The sequence below is a fragment of the Antechinus flavipes genome, chromosome 1 (genome assembly GCF_016432865.1).
Source record: "Antechinus flavipes isolate AdamAnt ecotype Samford, QLD, Australia chromosome 1, AdamAnt_v2, whole genome shotgun sequence".
Taxonomy (NCBI): Eukaryota; Metazoa; Chordata; class Mammalia; order Dasyuromorphia; family Dasyuridae; genus Antechinus; species Antechinus flavipes.
In genome coordinates, this window is record NC_067398.1 from 654,320,423 (window position 1) to 654,338,638 (window position 18,216).

The window sequence follows — 18,216 nt, forward strand, 5'->3', positions numbered from 1 at the left end:
TATGTGCAGCTATAAAATCATTTCAAAACAGATTATTTTTAGTAAAATACTAATAATACTAAGCAGAATTTTACTGATAAAATACTATTAATACTAACCCAGGATTTGTTGGGAGAGTGAACAAGCTCTGTAATTCCTAACAAACTCTCAGTCTGAGGGGTAGACCAGAATTAAACTCTCATCTCTCCCATTGGCATATCTTGCAGTAGGCAGAGCAGTAATTGTGGTCTTCACTATGATGTATTGACTTGTTGAACTTGAATGATTTTCTTACAGGGATAGTTCAGTCTATCAAGGATTAATTAATGTCTTTGAAAAGGAAATTGTAAAATTTCTCTTGTTTGCTTTTTCACTAGTTGTGCATTTCTAAATACCATCTCTCTCAGAATGAAAGTAGTGATTATATAACCTTAAGTTAGGAGCCCATTGTATCCCTTAAGGTATACCTGTGTCACCTTGTCAACCTGGCCCATGGGAGGGTAAAATGATGTGTGTTCCTTCTAAGAAGGTTTAAGCCTTGGTATCCTTGCATCCATGGAATAAGGTAGAGGTCTATTCTAAAACAGTATACAATGGTGCATTGAAGGAAAGTTCTCCAAGAGCATCTGCACCTGAAAAATCAGAACTACTTTATGTCTCAATTTGACTGTGTTCCATGCTGAAATAGAAATAAAGTCACTTTATGAGCTATAGTTTCTCTTTTTGTGTTTATGGAGAGTCTCTTTATCTAAATACAACTTGGATATCTAATTATAATGTATATTGGGACTTTATCTCATTGTCATCCAAGGTTTCTAGCAATAGAAATTGGCAGTGATCCCTTTAATAATTGCTCATGATTTTCCCACAATCCTCTAAGTTCCTTTCACTGTGTTTTAGCGCATGGATTTGGATCGTAGGCGAGAGGAAGCTCGAAACCCCAAAAGAAAGCCACGCCTCATGGAAGAAGATGAGCTTCCATCTTGGATCATTAAGGATGATGCTGAAGTTGAGAGACTGACTTGTGAGGAAGAAGAAGAAAAGATGTTTGGGCGCGGCTCTCGCCACCGTAAAGAAGTCGACTACAGCGACTCGCTGACCGAGAAGCAGTGGCTCAAGGTATATACTGTAGGTGATGGCTTCATTCTGCAATGATTTTTTTTCAGACTACCCTTGTTAGAGTCCTGGGGACCTTAGTTTATGCTGAGAAACCAGTCTCCTGCCTAGTGGGTTACAGTCTTTATTGAGGACTTTATTTGAAGTCTCACTGATTTCCAACAGTTCTTACTCAAATTTATTTTTATTTCCGCGTCAGTGAAGCTTAAGCAACACAGATGTTAATACAGTTGTAATTCCTTTGCAAGAGAATTAGGTTCTCTTGATTTGTGTTGCCTAACAGATATCCTCTGAGGATGTGAAAACTAATGAGTCTATCTAAGTTTATGTCTGTCTAGGAAACTGGTGGCAATTATTAGAAATAAGTGTCCTTTCAGCTGGACATTATACAACAACTGACAGATTTATTTTCTTGCTATGTTGTTTTTATTCTATGCATATTTCATTCAGAATACCACCTATTAGTAAAGTGCCTTATATGAGACAGTAGCTTACAGTTTATCTGCTTAAAAAAAAAAAAAATCTAGCAGACTAAAGTCTATACTGAGAGCAGAAGACTGGGTTCTAATGTCAGCCCTTTGCAGTAGGCTCAAGTCAGAAAGCCTTGATTTCAAGTTCTGTCTGAGATGCAATCTAGCTGTGTAGTCCTGGGCAAGACAATTCAACCTCTCTTACCCCGAGGTTTTCTTATCTGGTAGAGAGAAAATTGGATTTGGGAGCCTCCATGGTGCCTTCCAGCTCTTAATTCTATGATCCAAAGATTTAAAAAAAAAAAATGTTTCTCATCCTTTCTTTACAGAGGTGCAGTACTATGGACACACAGTTAATATACTTTTAGGTTCAGTTTTCCTGACCTGCTTTTCCTTTTATTTTGTTAAATGGGACAGCTTACCAAAAAGGAATATTAGACACTGGAAATGATGCAAAAATCAAAATATAAATTAAAAAATTTTTTAAGAAACCCATCATCAGAGCCTAGCCTCTTATTTGATAATAAAGTCAGCTACCAGGAACTCCCTGTTCAGAGCATGACCCACTCTCATTTCTTTCAGCTTAATAAATTCCATTTCATTGTTATTAAAAACCAAGGGCTGACAAGAGTACTATGTTATAGATGTTGATGTTATTCCCCCCAAAAAAGCCAGAGGAAGTAAATATATAGTTTTAAAGTAGATTTGATTTGGTTTCTAGGGAACCAGAAGGGGCAAATGATGTTGCTCATGTAGTGACAGAACCAGCCTTACCTGTCCCACCAGGACACACTCTTGCTCAGTGTCATTTCCAGATAAAACTCTCCATACTGATTTGCTTTTCTCTACCATCCTATATAGCCGGTCTGCTTACTTAAAATTTCACACACTGTCCAAAAGTGTATGCACACATTTGTAAAAGATTTTAAATGCAGAAAAGGAATAAACAAGCCTGTTATGTCAAGGCTGTGTGTGCGAGGTGTGAGGGTGAAGCAGTTTGTGCTTCTGTGGCTTCTGAGTTCAGAAGGCCTAGAGCTGTGATGAAAATCACTGCCAAAAAAAACCCCAATTTCCTGTGGAGAGGGCTGGAGGTGGAGGTCTACATGGCTTACGGGATGGAATGGCAAAGTCTAAGTCTAAGTCATAAGTTCAGCTCCTAAAAGGAATACTATCTTACAAGGAAATCTTAGGGAAATGGAATACCACCTTGGAGAGAGGTCTCTGCTAGAGGGCCAAGAGGTCCCTTGTCTTCTTGGGCAGGAAAAATTGACTTAAGAGACAAAATATAGAGTCTTAGAGCTGGAAGGGAACTTTAAAATTAACGGATTCCAACTCTTTATTTTACCAGTAAGAAAACCCAGACCCAGAGAGCATAAGTCCAGTGCCCTCTTCCTTAAGGGTGAAAGTGCCCATGGGTTGTTTTCATTTGTAGCACTCATTACAAAGTTTAGATAGCACAACAAGTGAATTGAACCGGATTTGGGGTGTATAGCATGGAGCTTGCCCTTCTTTCCCTTACTGTTAGCAGCCCTTCCCTTAGCTTTGTGTATGAATGAGTTGTTTCTGTTGTATTCCTCTCCCTAAATAATCTGGATGGTGGTTGTTCTGTTTTACTACCACTGACCTTGAAGGCCATAGAAGAAGGTACACTGGAGGAAATCGAGGAAGAAGTTCGACAGAAGAAGTCATCTCGGAAACGCAAACGAGACAGCGATGCCGGCTCTTCAACACCTACAACCAGCACTCGCAGTCGTGACAAGGATGATGAGAGCAAAAAGCAAAAGAAACGTGGCAGACCTCCTGCTGAAAAGCTCTCTCCGAACCCACCAAACCTCACCAAGAAAATGAAAAAGATTGTGGATGCTGTGATCAAATACAAAGACAGGTAAGTGAAGAAAGGAACAGAATAGCCTCTTCACTTCGTGACTGCTTCCTATGAGCAGGAGGATGGGGTACAGCCAGAGTCCAGTGGGTGTCACTACCAGACTGGTTGTCTTTAGTTGTGCTGAAGAAGATTTTGGCTAAATGACATTTTCTTGTGCCTCCTTGGTAATACCAAAAATTAGAATGGAATGAGAAGCAACTGTGTTCATAGGGCTCTTCAGAGTCTATATCTCACCCCATCTTGAGCCAGTAGTGGAGGCAAGCTTTTGTCTATAGCTTTTTGTATCTCCTTGCAGACTTTGTGGAGGCTTTGATTCGCTACCTATCCTCTGCCTTTCAATTTCGTGTTCTCCCTAGGTGGTTACAAGCTCTCATCTTTTAAGGCCCATTGCATTGAGTTGTTTTCAGGGTGATATGGTATATATGCAATATATAATACAATTGAAGCATGTCTTTGCCTTAGAAGAGGTATTACAGCTACCTGTGTTTGGTGGGATTTAGGATTTTGTGCAAGACTAGAAAGCACAGTAGGGAAAAATTCTTAACTTGTTTTAGTGTCCCATTTGTCTTCTTCACCAGTCATAGCAGCTTTAGAAAGAAGTGCCTTTTTCTGAGGTCTTAAAGTACTTCTTAGGAGCCCTAAACATCACCAGTAAGGGAGTTAAGACCTAGCTGGTAGCTAAAAAGATGGAAGGAATAGGCCTAAAAAAAGGTTAGCCCCAAGAAATACTAGCTTTAAAAATAAAAAAAATCTTGCTAGGGAAGTTTAAGTTGACTGTATTCTTGAGCAAGACAGTTTTTTTTTTTTTTTTTTTTTGATCTTGACTAATTAACATTTTATATTCTATTATTTTCCTTTGGCCAAATTTGATGTACACATAGGACCCTAAACTCAATCTGTGGTTCATGTTACTCTATTGAAAACATTTCATTTGATAAGTTATTAAATGGCTTTACGTTCTGTAATTTTTAATAAATTCAGTAAGATCTGGCATGTGAAGAAAAGTTGCAGAGGTTTAGGCATTATTGTACTACATATAGTACTAATATTAGGGAGATGTTTAGACTACCATCTTACAAGGTACATACTGCTCGGAATATTTATACATGGTAAAGCTTTAATACTAATAGTATGTATTTCTTTAGGGCTTTAAAATTTACAAAGAATTTCCCCACAATACTGTAAATCAGAAGTATAAATATTGTTACCACTTTAGGGCTGAATTATGGCTTATAAAGATGAAGTGATTTATACCACCCTTAGAAACGGGGAACCTCTCTGCTTCTCATATTCCCAAGTCATGTCCATTGTCTGAGCTCTTCCTGGGAATGTGCAAAATCTCAGGCTTGATACTGTGCTTTTGTAAGCTTTTTTTTTTTCAAATATCCATGTAACTAGATGGAAGAATTGTGGCCTCCTTTTATGTCTGTTTTCAGCAAATCCAAAAAATAACCCGGGTATTAAGGGTTAGTTAGTAGTTGGGAACAGAACCTTGCCTTCTTCACCAGAGGACACTGTAAAGAGAGGTAGTATTGGAACATGTTTTTTATTCAAACTCAAAACTCTTTAAACAGAATTGCCAAGCATATCTAACATATATGGGACTGCTTGCCAGCTAGGGAAGGGGGTAGAGAGAGGGAGGGGAAAAATCGGAACAGAAGCGAATGCAAGGGATAATGTTGTAAAAAAAATTACCCTGGCATGGATTCTGTCAATATAAAGTTATTATAAAATAAAATATTAAAGAGGAAAAAAAAAAAACACAATTGCCAATCCCAGAATAGGCAGCAGGTTTCTTCAAAACTAATGACCCAAGCAATATCTTTCTTTAGGAGAGGGGAATGGATAGTTAGACTGAGTGGCCTTGAATGACCTTTTCCCATACTCATACTAATCTTCACTGATGAAGTATCTCAGGTGTTTCTCAAAATGAGAATGACAAGCTGAACAGATCTAAGAACATCTAAGGAGATATTACAGAGAAGCAGATTTTGGCTCAAGTGTTTGGAAAAATTCCCAATGATCAGTGCTGGCCACAAGTGGAATGAGCTGCCTCTCAAATCACATTCTCATGCTTACAAAAGTTCTTCAAGGAAAAGTAATTAGAGATCACCTTTATTTTTGTGAGTCTATTTCCTTGTGAGTGCAGAGATAGGCTAAGCATGAGTAGGATCATGACCAAGAATCAAGAATGGTATAAAATTGAAAATCAGCTGTTACAAATAGAAAATAATATTTAGGAGAGAATGAAAGTGAAGGTTCCTCATAGCAAAAAAACCACAGTTTTGGTTCTGTGCTGTTAAGTAACATTCAGTGAGGCCATAAGGATATTATCTGAACTATTCAGTACCTCTTCCGGGGGAAAATAACCCATGGGAGGAAAAGGCACAGGAGTATAATCTGTCCTTGTTCAGAGGAAGGATCAACTTTTTCTCCCTCGAATATATATTCATTTGTTCATTCAACATCATTTATTAAGTAAATGTTAGGGCTGCCTAGGAAATAGAAAAAGAAAAGCAAGCTTTTTCCTTCCAGGAGCAACATTGGGTAGAGTGGAAAATGTGGATGGATAAAGCCATATACTGTATGGGTATGACTTTATACATACATATACAGGTATAGTAGGAGAGGCATTAAATTAGTGGGGATTCTGCAAGGCTTCTTGTGAAAAGTGGCCTTTGAACTGATGGATTGTGTGAATGAGAAATAAGGGAGTATGTTAGAGGGATGGAAGGGGAGAAGAAGGGAGCATATATAAATATCTAGAATTGGGAATTGTAACACAAGTGAAGTATCCTGGTTAGAACATAAAGGGAGTGAAGGAAAAATCTAGAAACACAGACTGGAGTCAAATTGTGAAAGATTTTAAACAAAGACATTAACATACTTTATCTTCCAAGCAGAAAGGAGTCTCTGAAGTCAAGTGTTCAATGCAATGACATGATTATACCTTCATCTAAAACTGAGTTTGGCAGCTATTAAGGATAAGTTAGAGGGGAGAAAGCAGGCAGGAAAACTAGTTAGAATTCTGGCCCTTTGTATTAGTCACGCCAAAAAGTGTAAGTGCCTGAACTCTGGTCATGATCAACATGAGCATAGAAATGGAGATTGATACAAGAAATATTGTAGTGGTGGGTTAGACCGGGGTTGACACCTGATTGGATTGAGGAGGGAAGTCATTTTTATGGTGGTAAATCAGGGTGACTTGAAGGAACTTCCTTGTTAGGAAGTTGAGAATATGCTTCATTTTGGACACATTGAATTTGAGAAATGGCCCTTGGGCCATGCAGTAAGTGGTATGGGATGACTGATCTATAGATATGGGAAGCATCTTCATGGAGAGAGTGGGTTACTTACCCATGGCCTTGTATTCTTGATCTCCAATTGTGGTGATTCTTGGACTTGAAGGTGTAAACAGTAAAGTACCCTGGACCTGGGAATCTGGGCTTGGTTTCAGTCCCAGATCTTTCATTTACTTTCTGTGGAACCTTAGACCCTTGCCCTTTCTAGACTTCTTTTTTTCATCTGTAAAATGAGGGAGTTGCCCCTGTATCAGCTTTTTAGAGCCTCCCAGCTATATATCTGTTCTCATAGAAGCTGACAGCTTTCTTTTGATCCTTTACTATTATTTAAGCCCTCACAGGAATACTGTATTTAGAACATTGTTCAGTTTTGAAAGGAGTTTGGAAGGTGTGCAGACAAGCTGTAATGCTAACCACAGTTTTGTTTGATTGCCTGAGTACTTTGCTTTGCAATGCTAGGTAGCCATGCATTGGTAGGACTTGATGTATGGAGCAGGAGATACAAAGGCAGGGGACTTTGGTGCTGAGGATGGTAAATAGTGTCATTTCATCACCAGGGAGTGAGTGGCAGATAATGTTTGGGGCTAACATGCCTTCACAAAGAAAAAGGGATTGCAGTTGTATCCAAAAAGATGGTTAGGATTTGGTATCAAAAATTCAGTTCAGCAAATCTTTAAAGGCCTACTGTATGCAGGTCATGCACTGGATGTTGGGGAAGTGTCTGCTCGCTGGGTGGTATGGTTGTTAGAGCACTGGATTTAGGGAGTCAGGGAGACAAGGATTGAACCAATGCTCTGCCCCCATGACAAGGGGCCAGTTATTTGAACTCTGAACTTGGCTCCATGTTTTTGGAAGGAGATCTAGAGATGTGCAATTGAATAATTTGTGTAAAACACAGCACTAAATCATTCAGTTATTATTGTCTCACCTTTTTTTGATGGCATTTAAATAAAAATGATCTCACAGTTATTCTTTTGAATTTTTGTTCCAATATACTTTTTGTAGTATATAAACTCATTCTCTGTGGATTTAAAAGCATTCTTAGAATAGCACCAGTAGCAGAAAAGACAGTGAGGATGAAACATACCTCATCCTATTCCTTTGGCTCTGATTCTGCCCATGATGTACTTGGAATCAGATTTTGGGAGTCCTTTGAAGGCCGAGTTAAGGAATTTGTATTTTATACTATAGGGACAGGGAAGCTATCAAAGGTGTTAGATAGAGGAGAAATCCAGATAGGGGCTCTTAGGAAGATTAGTAGTATATTTAGTTCCTAATATATGGTAATCACTAATTTTTGGTCATATGTATTTATGAGTTTTGAAAGTTTTCTACAGATCTAGGAAAAGAATTTCTGGGATTAACTTTTTTTTAAACTTTCACTAGTATTTTATTTTTCCAAATATATGCAAAGATAGTTTTCAACATTCATTTTTGTAAGACTTTTTGTATGCCCAAGACAGCAAGCAATCTGATATAGGTTAAATATGTACAATTTCCATATTTGTCGTGTCATGCAAGAACAATCAGACCAAAAGGGAAAAACCATGAGAAAGAAAACAAACAAAAAAAGATGAAAATAGTATATTTCAATCTATATTCAGTCTCTGTAGAACTCTTTTTGGATGTGGATGGCATTTTCTATGGGATTACTTCGTTGATGGCTCCATGAGCCTATCATTGTGAATACTTATTCCCAGGGCATAAGTCTCCACCCTCCCATGTCTCTTCATCATGTGTGATATTCATCCAGGCCTTCGTGTAATTATTCCACTGAAGATCTACTTCTTCTGGTTCTTCTCATGTTTCCTGGATACCTGTGTGACACTTGGGCTGTCCATGTGTTCATCCTTGCTAAATAATCATTGCATATCTTCCAATATAAGTCTAGAAAAATGTCATTGTGGGTCCAGCTCAGTTTCTCTGTTAGTTTATCAACTCTCCTGAGGACCTCCTTTGATCATCCTTGTGATTCTAGCTACCATCTGCCCCCTTTCCTATTGCTGACATAGCAGAATCAGAAGGGAACTAATCCCAAAGAGTTTGTATTTTTGTTGGAAGGATCACTAAGGCCTAATTCCTAGCAGCAAGCTGCTCTGCAGTTAGTAAATGTAGCCCTCAGGTAGCAATGTGTCCCTAGGCCTCTACTTGAAGGCTTTATCAACTGAGTAAATGGAGGGAAACCACAAGGAAGCATCTGAGGAAGAAACCTGCGTTAGCAATTCTAGCGGTCTCCTTGTTATTTTTGTTCTAGTGTTGATTAGTTTCTGGGCAGGTTTATTATATTTTGATTCTTTGTCCTGCTGTTTCTCTACATGCATAATATAGATGTGGAGTGCCAAGGACTACAGGGGGAAAGAAACAACTTGAAGGATCTCTGATTCACTCTTTGTGCATAGTCATGCTCCTGGGTCAGGTCATATCCTTTTCTACATTTTGGTAAAAGATAAATAACTTAACCATGGCCAAAAAAGTCCAATGTGATAGCCAACTCTCTGATTTCTAACCTCTCTCCACTTAGCTAGTCTGGTTTTCAGACAGCATATGGCCTATCACCCAGCCTGCCTGGCTTTGGAGGATCTAAGCTTTGAGTCACACTTTGGTAGTAGAGAGGAAGGAGAGGAAATAAACATAATGTTTGTGTTGAATAAATACTGTGGGGTATTGCTTTTGAATGTGGAAAAGCCAGGCCTATACATATGCAGCAGGCAGATTTCAGTGTAACATTCTCTAACAGTACACAGTCCTGTCTCAGACATGCACAAGCCCCACACACCTCCAGGGGCACCAGGGTTCACCTTGTTGGCCCATGAACCTCCTCAGTCTGCCCTTGAGTTAGGGACTGACCATGAGGTGTGTTCTTGTGGCTCAGGAAGAGGAAGTGACTTGCCACTAGAAAGGGTTGGAGCAACAGCTTGGAATGTGGGGAGCGCTGGCATCAGCATCCATTCCTCCATCCATTTCCTGTAGAGATTAGAAGCCAGGAGCTTACTGCCCTGCCCAAAGTATGCAGGACAGAGAAACATCAGAGCAAGTCTTAAGGGGGTAGAGTTGAAAAGAAGTTGAAAACAACTACTTCCTGAGCCTGTGACCTGGAAATCCACATAGATCCTGAAAGTGCCCTCGCTCTTGGAAGGTAAGACTTTACATTTATCTGAATTCAGAATCATCCAATTTTATCTTAACCCATTTCCACAACCTGTTCTTACTGATCTGATATTTTGTAGCAAAGCTGCTTCCCTCTGCAGCCCGCCTACCAGCCTCCTTTGTGGCTAGGCTGGGACCTGGGGCTGCTGGGCAGTCCAGTGCTCACTCTGAGGTAGTGTAGTGTTGGTAGCAGCCCACTAAACTGCTCTTTGTTTTTGTTTCTTATTTCTCTCTGCAGCAGAGTGACGAGCAGTGTGTAATGTGTAGAAGCTTCTCCACACTAGCCCAAACAACATGACTTATAACTGTTGAACTATGGAAGAGCCATTTCCAATTGCACCATATTGTTAAAATGGCCAGACTTATTCTCATCTTTAAGAAATGTTCTGCAAATATTTTTTTTAAATCTTCCTTGGTCAAAAGTGAAAAGGACCTTAATGAAGTTCAGTCTGATCTGATTCTTCCATCTTCTGTGACATCAGCATCATCCGCAGCCAAACAGCTACAAACAAGTCATGAGGAGTCGTAGCAGCTGCTCCCTTTGAAGGCAGAATCTCCCCCTTCCCCAGGGATCCAGCAGCCCTTGGTCTGAGCTTTTGCAAGAGTCGTATTGTCTGCTAGCAAATCAATGTTAGCCGCTGGGAATCCAGCTTAAGCAGATAATTTTTTAAATGACTGAGACCAGAAGGTGGCGCTCTCTGACCAAATATCTTTCAGACTAGAAGCATGAACACTAAGACAATAGGAAGTACCAGCAAACTGCTCCTGCACAAACCCTGGCAGAAAGAAGCCAGCACATATCAGGAACACCCTAGTCTTTCTTTTTCCTCATAGAAGCTTTGATGAGTACTGAACATCCTGGCTGAAAAACATGGTGTCTTCTACTAGACCCAAGGCCTGATGAAGCCTTGGTAACTGAAGGGGCAGGTCAGGGTCCCGAAGAGGGAGCAAAGCCTATTGTGGCCACAGCGCACGTCCTCATGGCATATGAACAAAGGAGTAGGGAAGCATGGAGCCCTCGTTCCTTCTGTGGCTGCCATCTCAGAAGCAAGTAAGAAAGGCAACAAGCTCAACCTCAAATGGGCTGCTACCAACACTTCATTTGGGGACAGTCCAGTAGGGCAGAGAGGCGCTGAGGAAGGTTACCAACATCTTTAAGAAACAGTTAATAGTTTGGGCTAGTAAACTGTCTTAAAGCATAAGGAATGGTATACCTTAGGATGGTCAGCCACAGAGCTCCCTGTGGTACCTAAAGTAGAGGCTTCCTTGAATTGGATGATGCCATCTGGCCAGAGAAACTACCCAAAAGCTCCAGGGTAATCAGAGTGGAAAAGAGAGGCTTTGGGCTCAGAAGACTTGGGTTTCCATCCTGTTCTTGAATTTAATGGTGATATAACTGAGATTATCATTGAGCTTATTCATATTTTCTGGTTTTATAGTTTACGTAATAAAAAAAAAAGAGGCTTCTAGACCTTGAGAACTAGAAGGGAAAATGAAGAGATCTCTTTGTTAGCCTCCTTAGTACAAATGAGGACCTTCAGTCCCAAACTGCATGGGCTGGGACTCACTCACAATAATACTCCTCCCTTCCTTCACTTCCTTGGACAGAAGACCAAATGCAAGAAAATGTAGTTATGTGAACCTCAAAACATTAGATAAATGTAAGTTATTTCAATCTATGTACAAAAGACAATCACATGAAAGAATTTATTATGAAATGGAAAGAATTTTGTTAACATGCTGCTGTAAATGGTAAATAAATTTAATGGACAATATTGTTGCATTTTAAGTAATGAAGAATGTGAATAATTCAGAGAAACCCAGAAATATTTGTTTGAACTGAATTGAAGTAAAGAGAGTGAACCCAGGAGAGCAGTGGATATGGTGACCACAGTCATATGAACAGGAAGATTACTCTGGGAGGTGTCCAGATCCAGAATACTTGCAGGGACTCCCATTGATTCCCTTTGATTCAGACTCAAAAACGCCCCCTTGCTCTCTGCTAAGAAATGACACACCTCTGCATAGATGACCACATTTGGCCCCTCATAGGCATTAGATTGGGCAGTTTGATTTGACTGGTTTTTTTTAATCTCTTTTGTAAGAGATGGTTCTACATAGAGGGAGGATTATTGTTGGGGAATGATTGTTGTATAAAAACATTACATCCAAAAAGATTTTTTTGAAGAAATATTTTTTTGTTGTCAAAAGCTCCTGTATATCTCATTTCCAAAATTTGGAAGCAGGAAGGAAGGGCAACAGATTTAAGCTAAATCATCCCTGCAAAAAAGACTTTAGCAGCTATTTATTTCACCTTCCTCATTTTATGGAGGAAGAAACTGAGGTTCAGAGAAGTGATAAAAATTCGGGTCAAAGTAGCAGTAAAATTAGTTGTTCTCCTGTGTTCTTTCTATTATGTTGTGGGAGTCTCGGTTAGGTCATGTGGCCTTAGAAAGGAATCCTTAGCATCATAACCTGAGAGCTAGACTGAGTCAAGAAAATCTGTTTTCAGTTGTGTGACACTGGACAAGTCACTTACCTGCTCTCGGCCTCAATTTTCCCATTTGCAAAATGAGATGGTATTTGTCCAATGTGGTTGTTGTGAGGATGAAATGAGATAAATATAAGCCACCTTAGAAACCTTAAAGCACGGCTGCTATCATTTGAAAAGGACTGTTTTACAAATAAGCTAACAGATGTGGCAAAAAACCATACCTCTTTCAGATAGTTGGCCAAGGATTACTGCCTGACATAGTGTGTGTGGGCAGGGCCTTTGTCCTACTTGTAACTTCTGATTCTTCTTATTTCTCACCTGCTGCTGAAGCATATGAAACTGTTTGGGGAAATAAGTTCCTCTTAAGTCAAGAAAAATAAAAACACCAAAGAGTAGAGGAATTTATTTCAATTTGAGCAGACCTTCAGTTTTCCAGAAGTCTAGGGCAGTCATACACACGAAGCTTCAGAAGTAGCTGATACTGACAACTCATAAAGTGATTCTGAGAAGCCTGGGTATAATCAGTGAGTTTAAAGAATTAGTATGATTGATACCCCCATGTCTTTTGTGGAACTAAGCACTTGCTATTACCTTCCCAATGGTGGACAGAACTCTGTAACACCCTTAGAACACAAAACTTCCTTGCTTTATTCTGATGGTTTCCTGTGTTCTTTGTTGTTTGCCTACTTGTCTTAAACTGGAAGAAGCTACAAGATACTCAGTTCTGTGGAAGCCTAGCCACTGGTACCTCCATTTGTAACAAAAAATAAAAACATTCAAAAGTTAAATGTATTAATAAGTTTGTGGTTTTTGTCTGAATAAACTGTATTTTTTATTTAATATTTCAAACTCAAGCAAAATGAACTGTGTCTATATTGTCTTAAAATCATAAATCTCTTGAGTTGGATGATATATCTGAGTGTACATATTCTCTCACCTTTCCCACCATAGACCTACTGTGTTTCTCCTCCAGCAGTATCAGTTTTTGTCATATTCTCTTCCCTCCTTTTGTGCTGTTTAGTTAGCCCAGGTCTCGGCGTCTCCCTCCCTTCCCTAGTTCCCATTGGTCATACCCTGGAAATGGAAGTATGAAATCCTGGCGTTGTGGTCATCCTTATGCTTGTTTTGTGGAGCTTGTGCTCCCCAGGAGGGCCCCGGGCAGGGGAAGAGATGGGAAGGGCCAGCTTTGGGGTGGGTGCCTGCCTGAGCTGGTAGTTCATGCCTGGTGGGTGTGTGTCCCCTTGTTTTGTAGTAGTAGTGGACGCCAGCTGAGCGAGGTGTTTATTCAGCTTCCTTCCCGAAAAGAACTGCCAGAGTACTACGAACTCATCCGAAAACCTGTGGACTTCAAGAAAATAAAGGTAACATTGCCTTCCAGATGCAGTTAAGAAAAAGAGATTTCTTACCTATAAGCTAGAAGTCCTGCCTTGTTAATAAAACATTCTAAAAATAGCCTGGACAACACCCCTATTCCTGTCGCCTAATTTTGCTCCTGTTACTTGTCTGACTAGCCATGACCTGTTATTTCTTGGGTCACGCAAGGTCATTTCAGAGGAATCCCAGCTTGATGGGCAAAGACTTCAGATGGGTCTGGTGAGACTGAAAATAGGGTTTTTCCTGTGGCCAGCAATTATATGGATACTAATATGAAAAGTGCTGCATTAAGCTCTGATTTAAGGCCTATGAAACAGACTGAGTTTTTCAACAAGACAGTTTACCTTCTCCACCCCCATCCACCCCACCCCCCACCCCCCATGGAGGAGGCAGTCAGGGTTAAGTGAATTGTCCAAGATCACACAGCTAATATGTGTCAAGTGACTAAGGCTAGATTTGAACTCGGGTCTTCCTGACTCCAGGACCACTATTCTATTTACTGTCTCAGGACAGTTCTCTTTTAAATGATTAGAGGTATATAGGATGATCTTTGGGGAAGAAGTGGTTTTCTGTCATTTCAGCGCTTCATTATATACCAAGTCTTGACCCTCACCTTTCTCTCTCCCTTGTTTCCCAGGAACGGATCCGCAACCACAAGTACCGAAGTCTCAATGACCTAGAGAAGGATGTGATGCTGTTGTGTCAGAATGCTCAGACCTTCAATCTGGAAGGCTCACTGGTAAAGATCCAGCACCACAACCTGGGAGGGGACAGCTGGAAGAGCCTATCCCCCAATTTCAGATGCAGCCAGCCTCCCTTCCTTTGTCAACAATTGAGACCAACTATGGCTGCATTTTTAACTTTTCTTGTTGGTCTCCTGGACATCTCTAGGGCTGGTGTGATCTACACCGAGAGAGAAGGCCCTACTTGTAAAATCTAGGCCATTTGCCCCCTGACCTGAGGAAATGAATTTCACCCTACCAAAAGGGTGCATGTGCTCTTTAAAAGCTGTTGATCATAAATGTCCACATACAGTAGAACTCTGCAGATTCATGTTCCTGGCTCTGTCCCTTCTCTCATGAATGTTGTTATAATGTAATTTCTTCTTTCCCAACACTCCCATATTAAAGATGTTATAAATTCTGCCAGATTGGCTTGGTTCCAACTCAACTATCCTTCCCACTCTCCAACTTCCCTTCCCCTTAGATCTATGAAGACTCGATCGTCCTACAATCTGTTTTCACTAGTGTGAGACAGAAAATTGAGAAAGAGGATGATAGCGAAGGAGAAGAAAGTGAAGAGGAGGAAGAAGGGGAAGAGGAAGGATCTGAATCTGAGTGTGAGTTTGCTTTGATGCTTCAGACTTGGTAGTAACAGCATCCTAACCAGATACCTATAGTCTCCCTGGGGAAATGGGAGCATGAGAGTGACAAGCCTGGAGACTGGAAAGATTTGTGTAGGGAGAAGTGGGGAGATTCCAGTTCTTGTGTCACTAGCTGGGGAAGATGGGTTTTTCCTCTTTTTCACGGTGTAAATAACCCCAATTTTGGGGTCCTGGAAAGTTTCATGATTCTCATAGGCCCTTTTGGTACTACCCATTTTATCATCCTGGAAGAAGAGTGGGTTTGTGGATTTATACTCTGACTTCTGGGATTCAGGGAGGGCTGAAAGCTGGGAAAAGAGTAGGGCAAAAGGCTTTTGGGGGAGCTCTGAGCCTATAACCAGTTTTCTTCCCTTGGTCCTCAGAGCCCAACAAGTACCCACTCAGTCTTATTCCATGTTATTCCTTTTCAGCTCGTTCTGTCAAAGTGAAGATCAAACTTGGCCGAAAAGAGAAAGCACAGGACCGTTTAAAGGGTCGGAGACGCACCAGCCGGGGGTCCCGAGCCAAACCAGTAGTAAGTGACGATGACAGCGAAGAAGAACAGGAGGAGGTAAAGACCAGAGGATCTTGTTTGTAAAAGGCAAAACTGGGGTGCATGTTCAGTCTGGCAGGAGCATCAGTCAGAGTGTACTTTGCTTATGCTCTGCCACATGCTTTTCAAACTCATCATTAGCTCAGGGAGCCAAAGCCAGAGGAAGCTCGTCAGGTTACCTAGTCCTTCCCCTCACTTGACAACCAAGGTAACTGAGGACTGTCAAGCTAAAATGTTTTTTCTAAAGTTACTCACAGGCAATAAGGAGCAGAGAGTTACAGTAAATGCCTGTCTAGGTAATACTTAACATGGGCAAAAGTCAAGTACTTAAATCTGAAGTTATCCTATAAAGAGATTCTCTCCCCACTTCAGCAAACATTTAAGTCTGAGAGCCTGGGTCCTTTCTAGTATAGGCTTTGGTTACCAAAAACAGTAATCACTTTAACATTCCATAAAGTACTTATAACTGGAAACAACCTTGGATGATCTCATGGGACCCCAGCCCTCACTGCCCAACGCATCCTCAGATGTGGGGCAACAGCATAGCTGCAGCGGCTTCTAAACCTGGAGAAAGAAACCAAGACCATCGTGCCCCCAGAAGGTTTCAGGGGATGATCTTCCAACATAGCATTATCATCTTCCCCCACCTCCTCCTTCCTTGTTAGACAGTGTACATACAAATAAAAAGAATTCAGTAGACCCCATTCCCAAGGTAGTGAACTGTCTAAAGTTGCCATGTTGGGATAGCTAATCCTAACCCATCCCAGGCCTGTTTCTGGCAAAAAAAAGGTAGAGGCAGCTTTGATCACCCTGGTTGATATTAGCCAATAGTTTTTCTTGATTTATTTTTATTTAAGCCTTTTTGTCCCTCTTTTAAGTTCCTGCAGGCTAAGCTTCCATAACTTTGCACTGTAACTTTCAAGCTAGGATTTCTTGTAATGTCCAATGGTTTTCATTGTCTATTCTGAAAATGTCATTAGATTAAAAAGTCTTTAAAATATAAATAAAATATAAACCTTTGGGGGCTCGTTGCTATATTAAACTGAGACTGGGCCCACTAGGAAGAGCTAACAACCTCTAATGAAAAAACGTAACCACTGTTAAATAAGGAAACTTTTAGATTAAGAAAATCACAGAACCTTAGGATGTGTATGTTACAGAGTTGCATTTCAACTAATCTTAAGGGAATTAGAATTAGCAAAACAAATCCTAACCTGTGTTTGTGATCTAAAACACAGATATTTTCAGTTTAATCACTATTTCTGCCTTCCCTGAATATAAATGCTGCATATGATAGTTCAGAAATGCCACAGGTTTGCAAGATACCCGCATTTGTGAGATCCTGCCTAATACCCAAGGCAGTCATCTTAGGACACAAATCAAATAAGTATTCTATTTCCCAGTAAAGATTGAAGCCTACCTTTCATCAGAGAATTAACTAAATGTTTCCTCACACTGATTGGTCCATTTCTCTGGAAGGATAGGTTAGAATGGTGGCGTCTTGTGTAATGGCAAGAGGACTGCTGTGCAGTCCCAGAACCTGGGTCTGAATCTTGGCTGCTTTCCAACTAAGCGACCTTTGAACATCATCTTTGTGGGCCTTAGTTTCTTCAAGTAAAGTGAGGGTGTGGGATTAGATTATCTTCAAAAGTCCCTTCCAACCCCAAGAGTGATATGGTACTTTCAGCTTCCTGGATTCTGGGCAGTTCCCCTGAGGGCCCTGCCTTCCTGCCTGTGTGCTCACCAGCCTTTCTTTTTGCCCTACTTTTTAGGATCGCTCAGGAAGTGGCAGTGAAGAAGACTAAATCGGACATTCCACGCTGTAGACCCCCGAGAGAGTCCCTCTTCCTTTAGCTGTAACGGGTAGCAACAAATGTAGTATCAGACTTCAGTAAACTGTATAAAAATCTTCCATATTTATACTGCAGAGAAGATGTAGGACTGTTTGTGTCTTGCCTTGTCCTGACATCAGTAGCGTTTATAACAGCATTAACTGTTTAAAAAGGAAAAAAAAAAAAGAATTATGAATTGGGGAACACTTGATATCTATTTTTTCTTTTTCTGGCAGTACTGTTTCAGTTGCAGTATTGAATCACTGTAGTTTAAACTGTGGATGCATGTGTGTAGCCGTCCACTACTAGTACTGTATTTTATTCAACAGGTCAAAGTCACCAGGTCCACCTGTCCACAGGGGACACTGACCCTGGTGAGTGTGTGTGTGTCAGCGTCACTGGATTTCAGACAGTAATAAATTAAACAGAAAGACTCTTTGGTGGACTTATTATCTTTACAATATTCATGTGTTGCAGTCATTTCTATAACTCTTCCACCCTCCTCCCCAATCCCTACCCTGCTTCCAGCACAGAAAGCAGAAGACAAAGGGGCAACTAAATGGCACAGTGCATAGAGCACCAACTCTCAAGTCAGGAGGAGGATCTGGGTTCAAATTTGACCTCGGATACTTAACAGTTCCCAGGGCAATGCACTTAACCCCAATTGCCTCACAAGAAAAAGAAAAGTAAGTTAAGGACAC

The 18,216-nt window shown here is 40.5% G+C and overlaps 1 protein-coding gene across 7 annotated transcripts in view; it reads left to right on the plus strand.

Moving 5' to 3' along the window:
- The window catches only part of SMARCA4 (SWI/SNF related, matrix associated, actin dependent regulator of chromatin, subfamily a, member 4), a 107,710-nt gene extending 89,761 nt beyond the window's left edge, over window positions 1-17,949 (plus strand). For 3 of the 7 annotated variants that reach the window (XM_051971546.1, XM_051971549.1, XM_051971552.1), the window contains 7 exons: window positions 880-1,107; window positions 3,197-3,450; window positions 13,646-13,754; window positions 14,405-14,506; window positions 14,974-15,106; window positions 15,562-15,701; window positions 17,456-17,949. In XM_051971546.1, the coding sequence (XP_051827506.1) occupies window positions 880-1,107; window positions 3,197-3,450; window positions 13,646-13,754; window positions 14,405-14,506; window positions 14,974-15,106; window positions 15,562-15,701; window positions 17,456-17,488 (999 nt within the window). In that variant the 3' untranslated portion in view covers window positions 17,489-17,949. The remainder of the gene's footprint in view (window positions 1-879; window positions 1,108-3,196; window positions 3,451-13,645; window positions 13,755-14,404; window positions 14,507-14,973; window positions 15,107-15,561; window positions 15,702-17,455) is intronic. The other 4 variants (XM_051971548.1, XM_051971550.1, XM_051971547.1 and 1 more) reach the window with 3 other exon arrangements.
- The last annotated feature ends 267 nt before the right edge of the window (window positions 17,950-18,216 follow it).